The 23,717-nt window shown below is 45.1% G+C and overlaps 1 protein-coding gene across 3 annotated transcripts in view; it reads right to left on the bottom strand.

Annotated features, from left to right (window-relative positions):
• Positions 1 to 4,249: 4,249 nt before the first annotated feature.
• The window catches only part of LOC124260430 (glycine N-acyltransferase-like), a 34,148-nt gene continuing 14,680 nt past the window's right edge, over positions 4,250 to 23,717 (bottom strand). Inside the window, exons 5-6 of one of the 3 annotated variants that reach the window (XM_046694744.1) lie at positions 18,383 to 18,746; positions 4,250 to 4,404 (exon numbers count right to left, since the gene is read on the bottom strand). In XM_046694744.1, the coding sequence (XP_046550700.1) occupies positions 4,381 to 4,404; positions 18,383 to 18,746 (388 nt within the window). In that variant the 3' untranslated portion in view covers positions 4,250 to 4,380. Of the gene's footprint in view, positions 4,405 to 18,124; positions 18,747 to 23,717 lie in introns of those variants that run through there. The other 2 variants (XM_046694743.1, XM_046694742.1) reach the window with 2 other exon arrangements.

Raw genomic sequence — 23,717 nt, 5'->3', positions numbered from 1 at the left:
TATCACTGCTATCGAAATTACTTTGCATTGACTTGTAAGGATTTGTAAATGACACTTCATTATATCAAACATTTTTGGGGGTTTTTTTTGGTTTCACACTAAACACATTTCTGGATTAACTTTCAATTTTGAAATTGACATGTAATATGATCTTTGCGTACAGTGGCAAGGAATTCTCAACAAGACCCCACATGGGTACAATGTGTGAAACCCATTTCTGATGTCCCCCGCCGTGAAGTTGCTGGAATATTGCTAAAAGCTGCGTCAAATCAAACTCAGTCAGTCTCAACAAGATTCTATGATAACAGGGATAACTTCAGCTTTCCAATCCGTGAAGATCCGGGTTAGAATTGATCTTCAGTAAACCATGCTTGTCGAAAGGGTGACAAACTGGATCGGGTGGTCAGGCTCGCTGACTTGGTTGACACATGTCATCGGTTCCCAGTTGCGTAGATCGATGCTCATGATCGTTGATCACTGGATCGTCTGGTCCAGAATCGATCAGTTACAGGTCGCCACCATATAGCTGGAATACTGCTGAGTGCGGCGTGGAACGTAACTCACTCATTCACTCACTCAACTTTCCAGTAGTCACAGGTTCTCAGGTACATGCTTGTACGACTGTTTCTCAGAAGTTACAATACCCAAGGCCCCAGTGAAGCTTGCGGTAAGTCTCGTGGTAGACATGTGGAGGACAAGTCCAAAGTTGATGAACAACTAACTACTTCTGTAATTTGTTTATGAGGGCCGCTGGGAGGGTCAGGGTGACGCGGTGTCACAGGTTGGAAGCGCTGTCCACACGAAATGTGGAGTTGCCCCCAAATCAACTCCATTTCATCGCTGGCCAGTGAAAGAAGAACACGTGTCGCAATGGTTATTGTACGTTTTACCTCGCATATTCATTATTTTGCAAGTATATCAGGTTTTGTATATCAGGTTTTGCCATTTAGCGGAAGGATCTAGAAAGTTACAGATCTTTCTGTAATAGCTTGACATCCTCTATATTTATTACAATTGCGCGTTAAGCGAGGGCACCCTCCAGAGCGTCGAAAGAAAACGATCGTTTCAGCACGAAATATGACATCCTCATCAGCAGACACACCTTTTTTGGGGCTGTCAGTTCTTAGATATAGTGATTTTAGGTCTTCATTCACAGTTTAGGCTTTAATGCATCGGTAATTTTTCAGTTATCGTCGAAAAATCAAACTGTACATTTTACATGGGGTTGTTTTAAAACTGTCCATTGCTTTGAATGTTTACGTTGAAGTAACTGTCCATGTAGTTGCATGGATATTAGAGCATTAACTGCTGAACTCCCACAGTTGTTGATACCCCTTTCCGCTGCCTTGGCAATGGAAACGGCAGCTGTTGTGAAGGATCCCTTTAACATGCAGTCTGAGGCCAAACGAAGACTTGTAGAACTTGCCGCATATGTGGCAGCGGTCAAACCGAAACATGAGTCTCATGAACCAATTTAGACAATGACCTACTTTCCAGCCGATCTGAATTTTCTCGTGTGAAAGTGAAAACGAGACACTACAGACAACTATGGTTACACTAAATTCCAATTCCTTGTTTCATAAGAAATTGGTATTTACAAATGAACTTTAATAAAATCGTATTTCTATATTTTATGGCGAGGTGTAGGCAGCATGACGTTAACTAAGACGTCACAGACTGCCCCTGTTTCATGAGGTCGTAAAAAATGTTTCATAATTCCACGATTTCCAGATTTCCGTTTGTCAGAGCACCATGTACGACAGAGTACGGATTAGGGGAGAGTAGTGTCCAATATACAAGTGATTAGATGTATCAAATAATACTGATTGATATTTATATATCCAGTTGAATGAGTTGGTCTAAAAAATTCTGAACTGGTTATTGTACTAAGTTGCGCAATAGGACGGACCCTAGTCAGCAGGTAACGAGACTATTGTGAAATCAATGTTTTGATTCGTGGTCCATCCTGTTTCTTCTTTGATTTTCGGTTTGCTTGACAACAAATGACTGGTATTGAAGGATATGTGCGACTCGTCCAGTGGTTCAACTTCGAAATTCATTTCCTGAAACCTTAACATATCAAACTAATGCATATATTTACCACAGACTATGTACATTAACAGACCTGCCTACCCCCTTTGTCTGCAAGGTGTATTTATGGTGGTTTGAAAGTGTATTTTCAAGTGTCAAAAGCGTACAATCATATTTTATAAGAAAGAAAATCTGACACATTCCTGAATGCCAGAATGGTGTTTATCAATCAACTTCAACATAGTTTTGACTGACTTCGTAAGGAGGTCTACAGATAACATCGGCGAGTTCATTTTCTCATTAAATTGTGCCATTTAGATTTCTCCTTTATTCTTTTTACAACTACCATTGACTTGTCCATATCGCTGTTGGTGCCACCGGTGGGAACAAAGGAAGTCATTATTATATTTGATTTCGCACATTCAACATTGGTTAGGTGTCCCTGGGTGTTCAGATGCTTAGTGATGTGCTTTACCCGAATGTGCAGTACTAATATCTGAATGATAGTATGAACAATGTACATACTTTGGAATAACCTGGTCTTGGTTATTCCTGGGGTAGATGTATATTTGTTAATACACTTCTGATCGTACATGATTTTTGAAAATGTTTGAATCCTATGGCCCATATGAGCCCGATGAACGCTCCGCCATGATGCCACTGGTTGAGAAGCAATCGGATAAGATGGGTAGAAACCGGGAAAATACGACGATAAAGACCGGAAAAATCAGCTGATCAGATTACTTTATATTTTCACATCTACCGAAGTACTTGATCTATATCTTTCATCAATGAACATACTATACGGTCACGATTTTGAATAAATTAACTTTCGGTTGCACGCGCGAGAGTGACTTGAAAGGGAGGTCACTCTTGTTTAGCTTCTTTTTCATGTCGTGTTTACGCTGGCAAGTAAAGCTGAAACGAATGCATGTTTTTTAAAACAAATTCATTTGTGTTTTTATAGGTTTCCATCCAATAAATCCCACACAGGGTACAAAATACAATCAGGGTGTACAATCGTACTTGAAGATAAAAAATCGTAATAAATACGCCAGGTAGGCAGTAACAAAACATTCTTCTTCACAACAAATATCTCTAGAATAACGTTTGATCACCTGACCGTTAAAAGTATAAACTGTCGACTCCTGGACAGTAAAATCATAACGCATTGGACAGTTTGTTTGCTAAACGAGAACAACTCCATATAAAATGTACAGATTGATTTTTCGACGATCATTGAAAAAATGCTGACGCTTTAAAGTCTAAACTGCGAATGAAGACCTAATATAACTATATCTAAGAATTGACAGCAACAATGCTGATGAGGATGTCATATTTCGTGTCGAAACGATCATTTTCCGCTATCTTGTTTCGACACTCAGGAGGGTGCCCTCGCTTAACGCGCAATTGTAATAAATATAGAGGATGTCAAGCTATTACAGAAAGATCTGTAACTTTCTAGACCCGTCTGCCAAAAGGCAAAACCTGATATACTTGCAAAATAGTGACAATGCGAGGAAAAACCTACCTTTACTTTTCACCACGTGTCCTTCTTTCACTGTCCATCGAGGAAATGGAGTTGTTTTGGGGGCAACTCCACATTTCGTGTGGACAGCGCTTCTACCCTGTGGGTGTCATCACTTCTACCCTGTGGGTGTCATCACTTCTACCCTGTGGGTGTCATCACTTCTACCCTGTGGGTGTCATCACTTCTACCCTGTGGCTGTCATCACTTCTACCCTGTGGCTGTCATCACTTCTACCCTGTGGCTGTCATCACTTCTACCCTGTGGCTGTCATCACTCTTTCATCGTCAGTTATAGACGCATGCTCTATTCATCAAGATTTCAAAGAACATTCAGAGGATCCTTGCTAAAAGGTTGTTTGATCAAGGTTACAACATTAGTGCTTGTATAAAGAAGTCAAATGTCTGTAGGGTATATATGAAGGAAAATTCAAAATATGAAGCATGAAAGACAAAAATGATGTCAGATGCAATTTCCTGTTCTGACTTGTACCATCCGTTCCCGAATGTTTCAGGTGATCAATTGTCTAGTCTTTGCTAATGGTTCTGACGGGGGCCACCGATGGGCGCGGATACTTGGCATCATCAATATTTTGATGGTGATTCATGAAAACATCCTCATTATATAGTCCGAATTGTATAATTTTAGCAGAGATTTCTTGTGGCTGTGGAATAATTTTAGCAGAGGCTCATCATCAGCACAGACCCTCGCCCCCTCTACACGCAGCCCAGACGGCGAACTGGACTTCTCCCAGGAAACCCACCAAGAACAAGTGTAAGCGAGACATTTCAATGGCGAGGTCCGCAGATTTAGCATGCTTTTCACGAATCTTGCCAATCACGTTGCTGTCAAAAAAAGATAGAAAATTATGCAACATAAACAAATCATTGGCGAAAAGTACAAGATCAGTTTTGTCGGCAGGAATTCTGGCTGTATATAGCCCTATTGCAAAGAAGTTTAAAAGACTTTTCTATAACGCCTTTGGCTTGTTCAGGGTCACAATATGGATAGACCTCGGAGTCAAAGCCACTGGTATGGCGCAGACGCGAGTAGAAAAACGAGCCATGCCAACATGTCACTTCAGATATGATGTTTGTGCAGAGGAAGGGCATCAACTGACAAGACGCTGTACAGTAAATTCATTACAAAGACGATATTTCATGATATTATTTCTTCATGAATCACATCTTGGCGATTGCGAGTGGGAAGTGACTGGTCCTGAGCAGCAAACCCTTATAGCAAAGGTATTGGTGGCTTTCACCTTGTCTCGAGCATTTCTCAATGGCCAAAAGACAGTCAGGTATATACTCTATATTGATGCACTTATATTTACTCTGGAGACGTTGACTTTCAATAGCCAACACACAGTCAGGGATATACTCTATATTGATGCACTTATATTTACACTGGAGACGTTGACTTTCAATAGCCAACACACAGTCAGGGATATACTCTATATTGATGCACTTATATTTACACTGGAGACGTTGACTTTCAATAGCCAACACACAGTCAGGGATATACTCTATATTGATGCACTTATATTTACACTGGAGACGTTGACTTTCAATAGCCAACACACAGTCAGGGATATACTCTATATTGATGCACTTATATTTACACTGGAGACGTTGACTTTCAATAGCCAACACACAGTCAGGGATATACTCTATATTGATGCACTTATATTTACACTGGAGACGTTGACTATCAATAGCCAACACACAGTCAGGGATATACTCTATATTGATGCACTTATATTTACACTGGAGACGTTGACTGTCAATAGCCAACACACAGTCAGGGATATACTCTATATTGATGCACTTATATTTACACTGGAGACGTTGACTATATTCAATAGCCAACACACAGTCAGGGATATACTCTATATTGATGCACTTATATTTACACTGGAGACGTTGACTTTCAATAGCCAACACACAGTCAGGGATATACTCTATATTGATGCACGTATATTTACACTGGAGACGTTGACTATCAATAGCCAACACACAGTCAGGGATATACTCTATATTGATGCACGTATATTTACACTGGAGACGTTGACTATCAATAGCCAACACACAGTCAGGGATATACTCTATATTGATGCACGTATATTTACACTGGAGACGTTGACTGTCAATATTGGCCAACACACAGTCAGGGATATACTCTATATTGATGCACGTATATTTACACTGGAGACGTTGACTATCAATAGCCAACACACAGTCAGGGATATACTCTATATTGATGCACGTATATTTACACTGGAGACGTTGACTATCAATAGCCAACACACAGTCAGGGATATACTCTATATTGATGCACTTATATTTACACTGGAGACGTTGACATCCAATAGCCAACACACAGTCAGGGATATACTCTATATTGATGCACTTATATTTACACTGGAGACGTTGATATTCAATAGCCAACACACAGTCAGGGATATACTCTATATTGATGCACTTATATTTACACTGGAGACGTTGACATCCAATAGCCAACACACAGTCAGGGATATACTCTATATTGATGCACGTATATTTACACTGGAGACGTTGACATCCAATAGCCAACACACAGTCAGGGATATACTCTATATTGATGCACGTATATTTACACTGGAGACGTTGACATTCAATAGCCAACACACAGTCAGGGATATACTCTATATTGATGCACTTATATTTACACTGGAGACGTTGATATTCAATAGCCAACACACAGTCAGGGATATACTCTATATTGATGCACTTATATTTACACTGGAGACGTTGACATTCAATGGCCAACACACAGTTGGGATACTCAGGGATATACTCTAGTTCAGCTTGGGAACCACCTACAGTTCACCCTGGAACCACCCACAGTTCACCCTGGGAACCACCCACAGTTCATCCTGGGAACCACCTACAGTTCAGCTTGGGAACCACCCACAATTCACCCTGGGAACCATCTACAGTTCATCCTGGGAACCACCTACAGTTCAGCTTGGGCACCACCCACAGTTCACCCTGGGAACCACCTACAATTCACCCCTGGGAACCACCACAATTCATCCTGGGAACCACCTACAGTTCAGCTTGGGAACCACCTACAGTTCACCCTGGAATCACCTTCAGTTCAGCCTGGGAACCACCTACAGTTCAGCTTGGGAACCACCTACAGCTCACCCTGGAATCACCTTCAGTTCACCCTGGGACCCACCCACAGTTCACCCTGGGAACCACCTACAGTTCACCCTGGGAACCACCTACAGTTCACCCTGGGAACCACCCACAGTTCACCCTGGAAACCACCCACAGTTCACCCTGGGAACCACCCACAGTTCACACTGTGAACCACCTACAGTTCACCCTGGGAACAACCCACAGTTCACCCTGGAACCACCTACAGGTCACACTGGGAACCACCTTCACTTCACCTTGGGAACCACCTACAGTTCACCCTGGAATCACCTTCAGTTCAGCCTGGGAACCACCTACAGTTCAGCTTGGGAACCACCTACAGTTCACCCTGGAATAACCTTCAGTTCACCCTGGGAACCACCTATAGTTCAGCTTGGGAACCATCTACAGTTCACCCTGGAACCACCCACAGTTCACCCTGGGAACCACCCACAATTCATCCTGGGAACCACCTACAGTTCATCCTGGGAACCACCTACAGTTCAGCTTGGGAACCACCTACAGTTCACCCTGGAATCACCTTCAGTTCAGCCTGGGAACCACCTACAGTTCAGCTTGGGAACCACCTATAGTTCAGCTTGGGAACCACCTACAGTTCAGCTTGGGAACCACCTAGAGTTCAGCTTGCGAACCACCCACAATTCACCCTGGGAACCACCCACAATTCACCCTGGGAACCACCCACAATTCATCCTGGGAACCACCTACAGTTCAGCTTGGGAACCACCTACAGTTCACCCTGGAATCACCTTCAGTTCAGCCTGGGAACCACCTACAGTTCAGCTTGGGAACCACCTACAGTTCAGCTTGGGAACCACCTACAGTTCAGCTTGGGAACCACCTAGAGTTCAGCTTGCGAACCACCCACAATTCACCCTGGAAACCACCCACAATTCACCCTGGGAACCACCCACAATTCATCCTGGGAACCACCTACAGTTCAGCTTGGGAACCACCTACAGTCCACCCTGGAATCACCTTCAGTTCAGCCTGGAAACCACCTACAGTTCAGCTTGGGAACCACCTACAGTTCACCCTGGAATCACCTTCAGTTCACCCTGGGAACCACCTATAGTTCAGCTTGGGAACCACCTACAGTTCACCCTGGAACCACCCACAGTTCACCCTGGGAACCACCCACAATTCATCCTGGGAACCACCTACAGTTCAGCTTGGGAACCACCCACAATTCACCCTGGGAACCATCTACAATTCATCCTGGGAACCACCTACAGTTCAGCTTGGGCACCACCCACAATTCACCCTGGGAACCACCTACAATTCACCCTGGTAACCACCCACAATTCATCCTGGGAACCACCTACAGTTCAGCTTGGGAACCACCTACAGTTCACCCTGGAATCACCTTCAGTTCAGCCTGGGAACCACCTACAGTTCAGCTTGGGAACCACCTACAGCTCACCCTGGAATCACCTTCAGTTCACCCTGGGACCCACCCACAGTTCACCCTGGGAACCACCTACAGTTCACCCTGGGAACCACCTACAGTTCACCCTGGGAACCACCCACAGTTCACCCTGGAAACCACCCACAGTTCACCCTGGGAACCGCCTACAGTTCACACTGTGAACCACCTACAGTTCACCCTGGGAACAACCCACAGTTCACCCTGGGAACCACCCACAGTTCACCCTGGGAACCACCTACAGTTCACACTGGGAACCACCTTCACTTCACCTTGGGAACCACCTACAGTTCACCCTGGAATCACCTTCAGTTCAGCCTGGGAACCACCTACAGTTCAGCTTGGGAACCACCTACAGTTCACCCTGGAATCACCTTCAGTTCACCCTGGGAACCACCTATAGTTCAGCTTGGGAACCATCTACAGTTCACCCTGGAACCACCCACAGTTCACCCTGGGAACCACCCACAATTCATCCTGGGAACCACCTACAGTTCAGCTTGGGCACCACCCACACTTCACCCTGGGAACCACCTACAATTCACCCTGGGAACCACCCACAATTCATCCTGGGAACCACCTACAGTTCAGCTTCGGAACCACCTACAGTTCACCCTGGAATCACCTTCAGTTCACCCTGGGAACCACCTACAGTTCAGCTTGGGAACCACCTACAGTTCACCCTGGAATCACCTTCAGTTCACCCTGGGAACCACCCACAGTTCACCCTGGGAACCACCTACAGTTCACCCTAGGAACCACTTACAGTTCACCCTGGGAACCACCCACAGTTCATTCTGGAAACCACCCACAGTTCACCCTGGGAACTACCTACAGTTCACCCTGGGAACAACCCACAGTTCACCCTGGGAACCACCTACAGTTCACACTGGGAACCACCTTCACTTCACCTTGGGAACCACCTACAGTTCACCCTGGGAATCACCTTCAGTTCACCCTGGGAACCACCTACAGTTCACCCTGGGAACCACCTACAGTTCATCCTGGAATCACCTTCAGTTCACATTGGGAACCACCCATAGTTCACCCTGGGAACCACCTACAGTTCACCCCGGGAACCACCTACAGTTCACCCTGGGAACCACCTACAGTTCAGCTTGGGCACCACCCACACTTCACCCTGGGAACCACCTACAATTCACCCTGGGAACCAACCACAATTCATCCTGGGAACCACCTACGGTTCAGCTTGGGAACCACCCACAGTTCACCCTGGGAACCACCTACAGTTCAGCTTGGGAACCACCTTCACTTCACCTTGGGAACCACCTACAATTCATCCTGGGAACCACCTACAGTTCAGCTTGGGAACCACCCACAATTCACCCTGGGAACCACCCACAATTCATCCTGGGAACCACCTACAGTTCAGCTTGGGAACCACCCACAATTCACCCTGGGAACCACCTACAATTCATCCTGGGAACCACCTACAGTTCAGCTTGGGCACCACCCACAATTCACCCTGGGTACCACCTACAATTCACCCTAGGAACCACCCACAATTCATCCTGGGAACCACCTACAATTCAACTTGGAAACCACCTACAGTTCACCCTGGAATCACCTTCAGTTCAGCCTGGGAACCACCTACAGTTCAGCTTGGGAACCACCTACACTTCACCCTGGAATCACCTTCAGTTCACCCTGGGAACCACCCACAGTTCACCCTGGGAACCACCTACAGTTCACCCTGGGATCCACTTACAGTTCACCCTGGGAACCACCCACAGTTCACCCTGGAAACCACCCACAGTTCACCCTGGGAACCACCTACAGTTCACACTGTGAACCACCTACAGTTCACCCTGGGAACAACCCACAGTTCACCCTGGGAACCACCCACAGTTCACCCTGGGAACCACCTACAGTTCACCCTGGGAACCACCTTCACTTCACCTTGAGAACCACCTACAGTTCACCCTGAGAATCACCTTCAGTTCACCCTGGGAACCACCCACAGTTCACCCTGGGAACCACCTACAGTTCACCCTGGAATCACCTTCAGTTCACCCTGGTAACCACCCACAGTTCACCCTGGGAACCACCTACAGTTGACCCTGGAAACCACCTATAGTTCACCCTGGGAACCACCTACAGTTCACCCTGGGAACCGCCAACACAATCGGTGAAGTGATATACCAGTCAGAAGCGAAGGTCAAGCAGAGGGGTATCTAGCTACAATTGGCACTGCAAGAACATTGGAACTGCCCACGATAATGTAGACATGATGTGTATAAGGCAGCGCTTTGATGCTTTAAACTGAAAAGGCCATTTGCTTATTACCAACATTTATGTGAGGTTTTCATTAGAAGGACATAGAGGTAGCTGTGATATGATATCAAGATATAGATTTGAACGCCTCAGATATAAGTAATGAATGGTTGTGCTTCATTTAATTAAAACAAATTCTCAGGACTGCCATCATATCTAACAAGGTAATAATCGTGAAGGTTATTTTACAGAGTCAAAGCCTTACATGTTCAACATGTAGATATTGTTGAAGCCAGCGTGAAAGCCGGCTTAATATACAAATAATATATTCCAAATTGTAATAGTTCCAGTAATTTTCGAAAGAACTTTATTCCGACCATATCTATCCATTTGATATTTCTCACGGCAAACACAGACAATTGTTTTGTGGCGATTGGGCCTCAAAAAGGAAATGGTCGTTGACCTGTGAGTGTTTTACAAATCCTTGGATAGGTTAGAAACCACAGTGTTTGATAAATGATGTGACACCAAGCCACACACGCACATTACAATATGTTTCCATGACATGAAAGGACACTTCTCTTAACATGCTTGATGTTAAGAACATCCTCTATCCTGCAGAGTTCTCCGACATCACCTGTGGAAGAAGAAGCATTTTCCTTCCCTTGCCTCTGTGGGTTTCATGACACCGCAATGGACCAGCAAACTTATCATGCTTCCTTATGCGATACACGGCCTGAACCAAAGTGTCATATACAATTCACAGATACTACTGCCATATTACTGGTTGTTTGCTCCCACCATATACAATTCACAGATGCTACTGCCATATTACTGGTTGTTTGCTCCCACCATATACAATTCACAGATACTATTGCCATATTACTGGTTGTTTGCTCCCACCATATACAATTCACAGATACTACTGCCATATTACTGGTTGTTTGCTCCCACCATATACAATTCACAGATACTATTGCCATACTACTGGTTGTTTCCTCCCACCATATACAATTCGCAGATACTACTGCCATATTACTGGTTGTTTGCTCCCACCATATACAATTCGCAGATACTACTGCCATATTACTGGTTGTTTGCTCCCACCATATACAATTCACAGATACTACTGCCATACTACTGGTTGTTTGCTCCCACCATATACAATTCACAGATACTATTGCCATATTACTGGTTGTTTGCTCCCACCATATACAATTCACAGATACTACTGCCATACTACTGGTTGTTTGCTCCCACCATATACAATTCGCAGATACTACTGCCATATTACTGGTTGTTTGCTCCCACCATATACAATTCACAGATACTACTGCCATACTACTGGTTGTTTGCTCCCACCATATACAATTCGCAGATACTACTGCCATATTACTGGTTGTTTGCTCCCACCATATACAATTCGCAGATACTACTGCCATATTACTGGTTGTTTGCTCCCACCATATACAATTCACAGATACTATTGCCATATTACTGGTTGTTTGCTCCCACCATATACAATTCACAGATACTACTGCCATACTACTGGTTGTTTGCTCCCACCATATACAATTCGCAGATACTACTGCCATATTACTGGTTGTTTGCTCCCACCATATACAATTCGCAGATACTACTGCCGTACTTCTGGTTGTTTGCTCTCACCATATACAATTCACAGATACTACTGCCATATTACTGGTTGTTTGCTCCCACCATATACAATTCACAGATACTATTGCCATACTACTGGTTGTTTGCTCCCACCATATACAATTCACAGATACTACTGCCATACTACTGGTTGTTTGCTCTCACCATATACAATTCGCAGATACTATTGCCATATGACTGGTTGTTTGCTCCCACCATATACAATTCACAGATACTACTGCCATATTACTGGTTGTTTGCTCCCACCATATACAATTCACAGATACTACTGCCATACTACTGGTTGTTTGCTCCCATAATTTACAATTCACAGATACTACTGCCATACTACTGGTTGTTTGCTCCCACCATATACAATTCACAGATACTACTGCCATACTACTGGTTGTTTGCTCTCACCATATACAATTCGCAGATACTATCGCCATATTACTGGTTGTTTGCTCCCACCATATACAATTCACAGATACTATTGCCATATTACTGGTTGTTTGCTCCCACCATATACAATTCACAGATACTATCGCCATATTACTGGTTGTTTGCTCCCACCATATACAATTCACAGATACTATTGCCATATTACTGGTTGTTTGCTCCCACCATATACAATTCACAGATACTATCGCCATATTACTGGTTGTTTGCTCCCACCATATACAATTCACAGATACTACTGCCATACTACTGGTTGTTTGCTCCCATAATTTACAATTCACAGATACTACTGCCATACTACTGGTTGTTTGCTCCCACCATATACAATTCACAGATACTACTGCCATACTACTGGTTGTTTGCTCCCACCATATACAATTCACAGATACTACTGCCATACTACTGGTTGTTCCACAGATACTTTACCATCCCACCATATACTGTACTGGTTGTTTGCTCCCACAATTCAGATACTATTGCTGCCATACTGTTTGCTGGTTGTTTTCACAGATACTATCGCCATATTGCATATTTTGCTCCACAGATACTACAGCCATATTACTGGTTGTTTGCTCCCACCATATACAATTCACAGATACTATCGCCATATTACTGGTTGTTTACAATTCCCACCACCATATACCACCATATACACCATATACACACAGATACTATTGCCATATTACTGGTTGTTTGCTCCCACCATATACAATTCACAGATACTACTGCCATACTACTGGTTGTTTGCTCCCACCATATACAATTCACAGATACTACTGCCATATTACTGGTTGTTTGCTCCCACCATATACAATTCACCTATACATTCCACAGATGCTGCCATATTACTGGTTGTTTGCTCCACCATATACAATTCACAGATACTACTGCCATACTACTGGTTGTTTGCTCCCACCATATACAATTCGCAGATACTACTGCCATACTGGTTCATTGTTTGTTCCACCATATACAATTCACAGATACTACTGCCATATTACTGGTTGTTTGCTCCCACCATATACAATTCACAGATACTATTACCATACTACTGGTTGTTTGCTCCCACCATATACAATTCACAGATACTACTGCCATACTATCATTTGTTTGCTCCTCACCATATACAATTCACAGATACTACTGCCATACTACTGGTTGTTTGCTCCCACCATATACAATTCACAGATACTACTGCTATATTACTGGTTGTTTGCTCCATATACATGATTCAATTCTACATGATACTACTGGTTGTTTGCTCACATACTACAATTTCACAGATACACCATGTTTGCTCCCACCATATACAATTCACAGATACTAATGCCATACTACACTGGTTGTTTGCTCCACCATATACAATTCACAGATACTATTGGTTGTCCATACTACTCCACCAGTTGTTTGCTCCCACCATATACACCACAGATACTATCTGCCATACTACTGGTTGTTTGCTCCACCATATACAATTCACAGATACTACTGCCATATTACTGGTTGTTTGCTCCCACCATATACACAATTCACAGATACTACTGCCATATACCTTCCTTGTTTGCTCCCATACACCATACAATTCATTGATACTACTGCCATACTACTGGTTGTTTGCCCCATAATATACAATTCACAGATACTACTGCCATACTACTGGTTGTTTGCTCCCACCATAGATCACATTCACAGATACCATATGGTCACAGATACTGCCATACTGGGTTTGCTGTTTGCTTGGTCCACCATATTACAATTCACAGATACTCCACACCATACCACTGGTTGTTTGCAGGTTGTTACTGGGTACACAATTCACAGTACTTGTGCCATACTACTGGTTTGTTGTTCATATACAATTCACAGATACTATTGCCATACCATACTGGTTGTTTGCTCCCACCATATACACTTCATTTCACAGATACTATTCACATACTACTGGTTGTTTGCTCCCACCATATACAATTCACAGATACTTACATATTACTGGCTGGTTGTTTGTTCCCACCATATACAATTCACAGATACTACTGCCATATTACTGGTTGTTTGCTCCCACCATATACAATTCACAGATACTACTGGTTGTTTGCTCCTTGCCATATTACTGGTTGTTTGCTCTCCACCATATACAATTCACAGATACTACTGCCATACTACTGGTTGTTTGCCCCACCATATACAATTCACAGATACTTCACAGCCATACTGGTTGGTTGTTTGTCCACCTGGGTTGATTCACAGATACCTACTGCCATACTGTTTCCCACCATACATACAATTCACAGATACTACTGCCATACCACTGGTTGTTTGCTCCACCATATACAATACCACAGATACTACTATTGGTCCATGGTTGTTTGCTCCCACCATATACAATTCACAGCTGTTTGCCTCCCTCACAGATACTGGCCATGTTTCCTGGTCCATTCACATGCCAATGGTCCTGGTCATATGGGTCCACAGATATTCTGATACTACTGCCATACTGACTGGTTGTTTGCTCCCACCATATACAATTCACAGATACTATTGCCATACTACTGGTTGTTTGTTTCACCATATACAATTCACAGATACTATCGCCATATTACTGGTTGTTTGTTCCCACCATATACCATTCCACAGATACTACTGCCATACTACTGGTTGTTTCCTGGGCCACTATTCACCTGCCTGGGTGCTACTGGTTGTTTGTTCCTGGGCCACCATACAATTCCACAGATACTACTGCCATATTACTGGTTGTTTGCTGTTCCAGATACTACCATACCTGGGCCACAGATACTATCCTGCCATATTACTATTGTTTGTCTCCCACCATATACACAATTCACAGATACTATCGCCATATTACTGGTTGTTTGCTCCCACCATATACAATCTACAGATACATGGATGCTGCCACTGGTTGTTTGCTCCACCATGTTGCCATACTACTGGTGCTGGTTGTTTGCTCCCACCATATACAATTCACAGATACTACTGCCATACTACTGGTTGTTTGTTCCCACCATATACAGGGTTGTTTGCTCCCATTCACAGATACTACTGCCATATTACTGGTTGTTTGCTCCCACCATATACAATTCACAGATACTATCGCCATATTACTGGTTGTTTGCTCCCACCATATACAATTCACAGATACTATCGCCATATTACTGCTTGTTTGCTCCCACCATATACAATCTCACAGATACCACACAATTCATATACTACTGGTTGTTTGCTCCACCATATACAATTCACAGATACTACTACATATTACTGGTTGTTTGTCTCCCACCATATACAACTCACAGATACTATTGCCATATTACTGGTTGTTTGCTCCCACCATATACAATTCACAGATACTATCGCCATATCACTGGTTGTTTGCTCCCACCATATACAATTCACAGATACTATCGCCATATCACTGGTTGTTTGCTCCCACCATATACAATTCACAGATACTACTGCCATATTACTGGTTGTTTGCTCCCACCATATACAATTCACAGATACTATTGCCATACTACTGGTTGTTTGCTCCCACCATATACAATTCACAGATACTACTGCCATACTACTGGTTGTTTGCTCTCACCATATACAATTCGCAGATACTATTGCCATATGACTGGTTGTTTGCTCCCACCATATACAATTCACAGATACTACTGCCATATTACTGGTTGTTTGCTCCCACCATATACAATTCACAGATACTACTGCCATACTACTGGTTGTTTGCTCCCATAATTTACAATTCACAGATACTACTGCCATACTACTGGTTGTTTGCTCCCACCATATACAATTCGCAGATACTACTGCCATACTTCTGGTTGTTTGCTCTCACCATATACAATTCACAGATACTACTGCCATATTACTGGTTGTTTGCTCCCACCATATACAATTCACAGATACTATTGCCATACTACTACTGGTTGTTTGCTCCCACCATATACAATTCACACAGATACTACTGCCATATTACTGGTTGTTTGCTCCCACCATATACAATTCGCAGATACTACTGCCGTACTTCTGGTTGTTTGCTCTCACCATATACAATTCACAGATACTACTGCCATATTACTGGTTGTTTGCTCCCACCATATACAATTCACAGATACTATTGCCATACTACTGGTTGTTTGCTCCCACCATATACAATTCACAGATACTACTGCCATACTACTGGTTGTTTGCTCTCACCATATACAATTCGCAGATACTATTGCCATATGACTGGTTGTTTGCTCCCACCATATACAATTCACAGATACTACTGCCATATTACTGGTTGTTTGCTCCCACCATATACAATTCACAGATACTACTGCCATACTACTGGTTGTTTGCTCCCATAATTTACAATTCACAGATACTACTGCCATACTACTGGTTGTTTGCTCCCACCATATACAATTCACAGATACTATCGCCATATTACTGGTTGTTTGCTCCCACCATATACAATTCCCAGATACTATTGCCATATGACTGGTTGTTTGCTCCCACCATATACAATTCGCAGATACTACTGCCATATTACTGGTTGTTTGCTCCCACCATATACAATTCACAGATACTATTGCCATACTACTGGTTGTTTGCTCCCACCATATACAATTCACAGATACTACTGCCATATTACTGGTTGTTTGCTCCCACCATATACAATTCACAGATACTATTGCCATATTACTGGTTGTTTGCTCCCACCATATACAATTCACAGATACTACTGCCATATTACTGGTTGTTTGCTCCCGCCATATACAATTCACAGATACTACTGCCATACTACTGGTTGTTTGCTCCCATAATTTACAATTCACAGATACTACTGCCATACTACTGGTTGTTTGCTCCCACCATATACAATTCACAGATACTACTGCCATACTACTGGTTGTTTGCTCCCACCATATACAATTCACAGATACTATCGCCATATTACTGGTTGTTTGCTCCCACCATATACAATTCCCAGATACTATTGCCATATGACTGGTTGTTTGCTCCCACCATATACAATTCACAGATACTATCGCCATATTACTGGTTGTTTGCTCCCACCATATACAATTCACAGATACTATTGCCATACTACTGGTTGTTTGCTCCCACCATATACAATTCACAGATACTACTGCCATATTACTGGTTGTTTGCTCCCGCCATATACAATTCACAGATACTACTGCCATATTACTGGTTGTTTGCTCCCGCCATATACAATTCACAGATACTATTGCCATATTACTGGTTGTTTGCTCCCACCATATACAATTCACAGATACTATCGCCATATTACTGGTTGTTTGCTCCCACCATATACAATTCACAGATACTACTGCCATACTACTGGTTGTTTGCTCCCACCATATACAATTCACAGATACTATTGCCATGTTACTGGTTGTTTGCTCCCGCCATATACAATTCACAGATACTATTGCCATGTTACTGGTTGTTTGCTCCCGCCATATACAATTCGCAGATACTACTGCCATATTACTGGTTGTTTGCTCCCACCATATACATTTCACAGATACTATTGCCATATTACTGGTTGTTTGCTCCCACCATATACAATTCACAGATACTATTGCCATACTACTGGTTGTTTGCTCCCACCATATACAATTCACAGATACTACTGCCATATTACTGGTTGTTTGCTCTCACCTGCAAATCTTCTTAAAGACTGGATGTAGATTTAGCTTGTCTGTTTTCGAGGTTGTTATACGTTAAGTAAACTAGGGTTTTCCAAATGTATCTTGCAGCTCACCTCCCTCATTCAACCACCAACGCAAAACGTTTTGAGTCGGGCACCTGTTTGAATCCAATGTCCTCTTGAAGCTTGATTGATACTTCATTCTCCTCCTCGGGGAGAACAAAGACCTCCTCACACTGCTGTAGACACAACCTGGCGAGGTGGGACATGATCATCTTGGCATACCCCTTTCCCCGGTGTTCCGGTAGAACATGCAGCATGCCTATAGCGCCATAGTGATAGTTGAGAGCGAAGCCCACCATGTTGCCATCAGCATCATACAGACAGCACGACGGTAGTTTCCCGATAATGTCTTCAATGTAGATTTCCGAGTGTTTACCGTCATTATATTTCCACAAAGAGTTGACAACTGATGCTTGTTCTGGTTTGATGGAAGTTATCTTAAAGCCATCAGGTATTGGCCTTGAAAAGACAAGAAACAAGTGTTTTTAATTCGTAGTTTGATGTGTTCCATCTGTTAAATTTATCTGTCCCTCAAAATGTCGACTGGCTTTATTCGGTGGTCAGACTCTGAGTCAGTTTGATGTTATGGCAACCGTCAGCAGAAGGTGCTCGTGACATCAGTCTCCAGCATAGCGGAGATTAGACTTTATACTGGTCACCGCCATTGTGGCGCTTACAAGAACAAACAGCGAGGACATAATTCAGAAAAATCAGAATCTAATGTTGATGTTTGGTGCTGAATATCTTCATTGGATAGTTTCCACAACTCTTTGTGGAGGTGACTGTATGTATAATTTGAACTACTTTGATAGTAGATAAATACTGTTAAAATACAAGAGCTTCTGTACTACAGAAAAGACCAAACAAGGCTTATTTCCTCTTTGAAACATGTGCCTAACATTCATGTTATATGGTGGTGTGTATTTGATGGACGTACCTGGCGCGGAGTGTGTCCAGTGTGACGGTCATCAGGAGGTTAGGATGGTGTGTATTTGATGGACGTACCTGGCGCGGAGTGTGCGTGTGAGGGTCATCAGGAGGTTAGGATGGTGTGTATATGATGGACGTACCTGGCGCGGAGTGTGTCCCGTGTGACGGTCATCAGGAGGTTAGGATGGTGTGTATATGATGGACGTACCTGGCGCGGAGTGTGTCCAGTGTGACGGTCATCAGGAGGTTAGGATGGTGTGTATTTGATGGACGTACCTGGCGCGGAGTGTGTCCAGTGTGACGGTCATCAGGAGGTTAGGATGGTGTGTATTTGATGGACGTACCTGGCGCGGAGTGTGCGTGTGAGGGTCATCAGGAGGTTAGGATGGTGTGTATATGATGGACGTACCTGGCGCGGAGTGTGTCCCGTGTGACGGTCATCAGGAGGTTAGGATGGTGTGTATATGATGGACGTACCTGGCGCGGAGTGTGTCAGTGTGACGGTCATCAGGAGGTTAGGATGGTGTGTATTTGATGGACGTACCTGGCGCGGAGTGTGTCCAGTGTGACGGTCATCAGGAGGTTAGGATGGTGTGTATTTGATGGACGTACCTGGCGCGGAGTGTGCGTGTGAGGGTCATCAGGAGGTTAGGATGGTGTGTATATGATGGACGTACCTGGCGCGGAGTGTGTCCCGTGTGACGGTCATCAGGAGGTTAGGATGGTGTGTATATGATGGACGTACCTGGCGCGGAGTGTGTCCCGTGTGACGGTCATCAGGAGGTTAGGATGGTGTGTATTTGATGGACGTACCCGGCGCGGAGTGTGTCCAGTGTGACGGTCATCAGGAGGTTAGGATGGTGTGTATTTGATGGACGTTCCTGGCGCGGAGTGTGCGTGTGAGGGTCATCAGGAGGTTAGGATGGTGTGTATATGATGGACGTACCTGGCGCGGAGTGTGTCCCGTGTGACGGTCATCAGGAGGTTAGGATGGTGTGTATATGATGGACGTACCTGGCGCGGAGTGTGTCCAGTGTGACGGTCATCAGGAGGTTAGGATGGTGTGTATATGATGGACGTACCTGGTGCGGAGTGTGTCCCGTGTGACGGTCATCAGGAGGTTACGATGGTGTGTATATGATGGACGTACCTGGCGCGGAGTGTGTCCCGTGTGACGGTCATCAGGAGGTTACGATGGTGTGTATATGATGGACGTACCTGGCGCGGAGTGTGTCCCGTGTGACGGTCATCAGGAGGTAACGATGGTGTGTATATGATGGACGTACCTGGCGCGGAGTGTGTCCATTTCAACCTAGGACACAGTAAAAACATGCAAAATTGTGGGATCCGTCAGACTTCTTTTCACAGCTCTTTCTCATAAACAGGAGGTTACAATGGTGTGTATATGATGGACGTACCTGGTGCGGAGTGTGTGCCGTGTGACGGTCATCAGGAGGTTACGATGGTGTGTATATGATGGACGTACCTGGCGCGGAGTGTGTCCCGTGTGACGGTCATCAGGAGGTAACGATGGTGTGTATATGATGGACGTACCTGGCGCGGATTGTGTCCCGTGTGACGGTCATCAGGATGTTAGGATGGTGTGTATATGATGGACGTACCTGGTGCGGAGTGTGTCCCGTGTGACGGTCATCAGGAGGTAACGATTGTGTGTATATGATGGACGTACCTGGCGCGGAGTCTGTCCCGTGTGACGGTCATCAGGAGGTTAGGATGGTGTGTATATGATGGACGTACCTGGCGCGGAGTGTGTCCCGTGTGACCGTCATCAGGAGGTTAGGATGGTGTGTATATGATGGACGTACCTGGCGCTAAGTGTGTCCAGTGTGACGGTCATGGCGCGGAGTGTGTCCCGTGTGACGGTCATCAGGAGGTAACGATGGTGTGTATATGATGGACGTACCTGGCGCGGAGTGTGTCCAGTTCAACCTAGGACACAGTAAAAACATGCAAAATTTTGGGATCCGTCAGACTTCTTTTCACAGCTCTTTCTCATAAACAGGAGGTTACGATGGTGTGTATATGATGGACGTACCTGGTGCGGAGTGTGTCCCGTGTGACGGTCATCAGGAGGTTACGATGGTGTGTATATGATGGACGTACCTGGCGCGGAGTGTGTCCAGTGTGACGGTCATCAGGAGGTTACGATGGTGTGTATATGATGGACGTACCTGGCGCGGAGTGTGCGTGTGGGGTCATCAGGAGGTTAGGATGGTGTGTATATGATGGACGTACCTGGCGCGGAGTGTGTCCCGTGTGACGGTCATCAGGAGGTAACGATGGTGTGTATATGATGGACGTACCTGGCGCGGAGTGTGTCCGTGTGACGGTCATCAGGAGGTTAGGATGGTGTGTATATGATGGACGTACCTGGCGCGGAGTGTGCCGTGTGACGGTCATCAGGAGGTTAGGATGGTGTGTATATGATGGACGTACCTGGCGCGGAGTGTGCCGTGTGACGGTCATCAGGAGGTTAGGATGGTGTGTATATGATGGACGTACCTGGTGCGGAGTCTGCCGTGTGACGGTCATCAGGAGGTTAGGATGGTGTGTATATGATGGACGTACCTGGCGCTAAGTGTGTCCCGTGTGACGGTCATCAGGAGGTAACGATGGTGTGTATATGATGGACGTACCTGGCGCGGAGTGTGTCCCGTGTGACGGTCATCAGGAGGTTAGGATGGTGTGTATATGATGGACGTACCTGACGCGGAGTGTGCGTGTGACGGTCATCAGGAGGTTAGGATGGTGTGTATATGATGGACGTACCTGGCGCGGAGTGTGTCCAGTGTGACGGTCATCAGGAGGTTACGATGGTGTGTATATGATGGACGTACCTGGCGCGGAGTGTGTCCCGTGTGACGGTCATCAGGAGGTTAGGATGGTGTGTATATGATGGACGTACCTGGCGCGGAGTGTGTCCCGTGTGACGGTTATCAGGAGGTTACGATGGTGTGTATATGATGGACGTACCTGGCGCGGAGTGTGCCGTGTGACGGTCATCAGGAGGTTAGGATGGTGTGTATATGATGGACGTACCTGGCGCGGAGTGTGCCGTGTGACGGTCATCAGGAGGTTAGGATGGTGTGTATATGATGGACGTACCTGGCGCGGACTCTGCCGTGTGACGGTCATCAGGAGGTTAGGATGGTGTGTATATGATGGACGTACCTGGCGCTAAGTGTGTCCCGTGTGACGGTCATCAGGAGGTAACGATGGTGTGTATATGATGGACGTACCTGGTGCGGAGTGTGTCCAGTGTGACCGTCATCAGGAGGTTAGGATGGTGTGTATATGATGGACGTACCTGGCGCGGAGTGTGTCCAGCGTGACGGTCATCAGGAGGTTAGGATGGTGTGTATATGATGGACGTACCTGGCGCGGAGAGTGTGTCCAGCGTGACGGTCATCAGGAGGTTAGGATGGTGTGTATATGATGGACGTACCTGGTGCGGAGTGTGTCCCGTGTGACGGTCATCAGGAGGTTACGATGGTGTGTATATGATGGACGTACCTGGCGCGGAGTGTGTCCCGTGTGACGGTCATCAGGAGGTTAGGATGGTGTGTATATGATGGACGTACCTGGTGCGGAGTGTGTCCCGTGGGACGGTCATCAGGAGGTTACGATGGTGTGTATATGATGGACGTACCTGGTGCGGAGTGTGTCCCGTGTGACGGTCATCAGGAGGTTAGGATGGTGTGTATATGATGGACGTACCTGGCGCGGAGTGTGTCCAGTGTGACGGTCATCAGGAGGTTAGGATGGTGTGTATATGTTGGACGTACCTGGCGCGGAGTGTGTCCCGTGTGACGGTCATCAGGAGGTTAGGATGGTGTGTATATGATGGACGTACCTGTCGTGGAGTGTGTCCAGTGTGACCGTCATCATTAGGTTTCGATGGTGTGTATATGATGGACGTACCTGACGCGGAGTCTGTCCCGTGTGACGGTCATCAGGAGGTTAGGATGGTGTGTATATGATGGACGTACCTGGCGTGGAGTGTGTCCAGTGTGACCGTCATCAGGAGGTTTCGATGGTGTGTATATGACGGACGTACCTGGCGCGGAGTCTGTCCCGTGTGACGGTCATCAGGAGGTTAGGATGGTGTGTATATGATGGACGTACCTGGCGCGGAGTGTGTCCCGTGTGACCGTCATCAGGAGGTTAGGATGGTGTGTATATGATGGACGTACCTGGCGCTAAGTGTGTCCAGTGTGACGGTCATGGCGCGGAGTGTGTCCCGTGTGACGGTCATCAGGAGGTAACGATGGTGTGTATATGATGGACGTACCTGGCGCGAGTGTGTCCAGTTCAACCTAGGACACAGTAAAAACATGCAAAATTTTGGGATCCGTCAGACTTCTTTTCACAGCTCTTTCTCATAAACAGGAGGTTACGATGGTGTGTATATGATGGACGTACCTGGTGCGGAGTGTGTCCCGTGTGACGGTCATCAGGAGGTTACGATGGTGTGTATAT

Source organism: Haliotis rubra, unplaced genomic scaffold, assembly GCF_003918875.1.
Source record: "Haliotis rubra isolate DU_JTF1 unplaced genomic scaffold, ASM391887v1 Scf762, whole genome shotgun sequence".
NCBI lineage: Eukaryota > Metazoa > Mollusca > Gastropoda > Lepetellida > Haliotidae > Haliotis > Haliotis rubra.
Note: the sequence above shows the minus strand (reverse complement) of the source record. Positions and strands in the feature narration are given on the sequence as shown.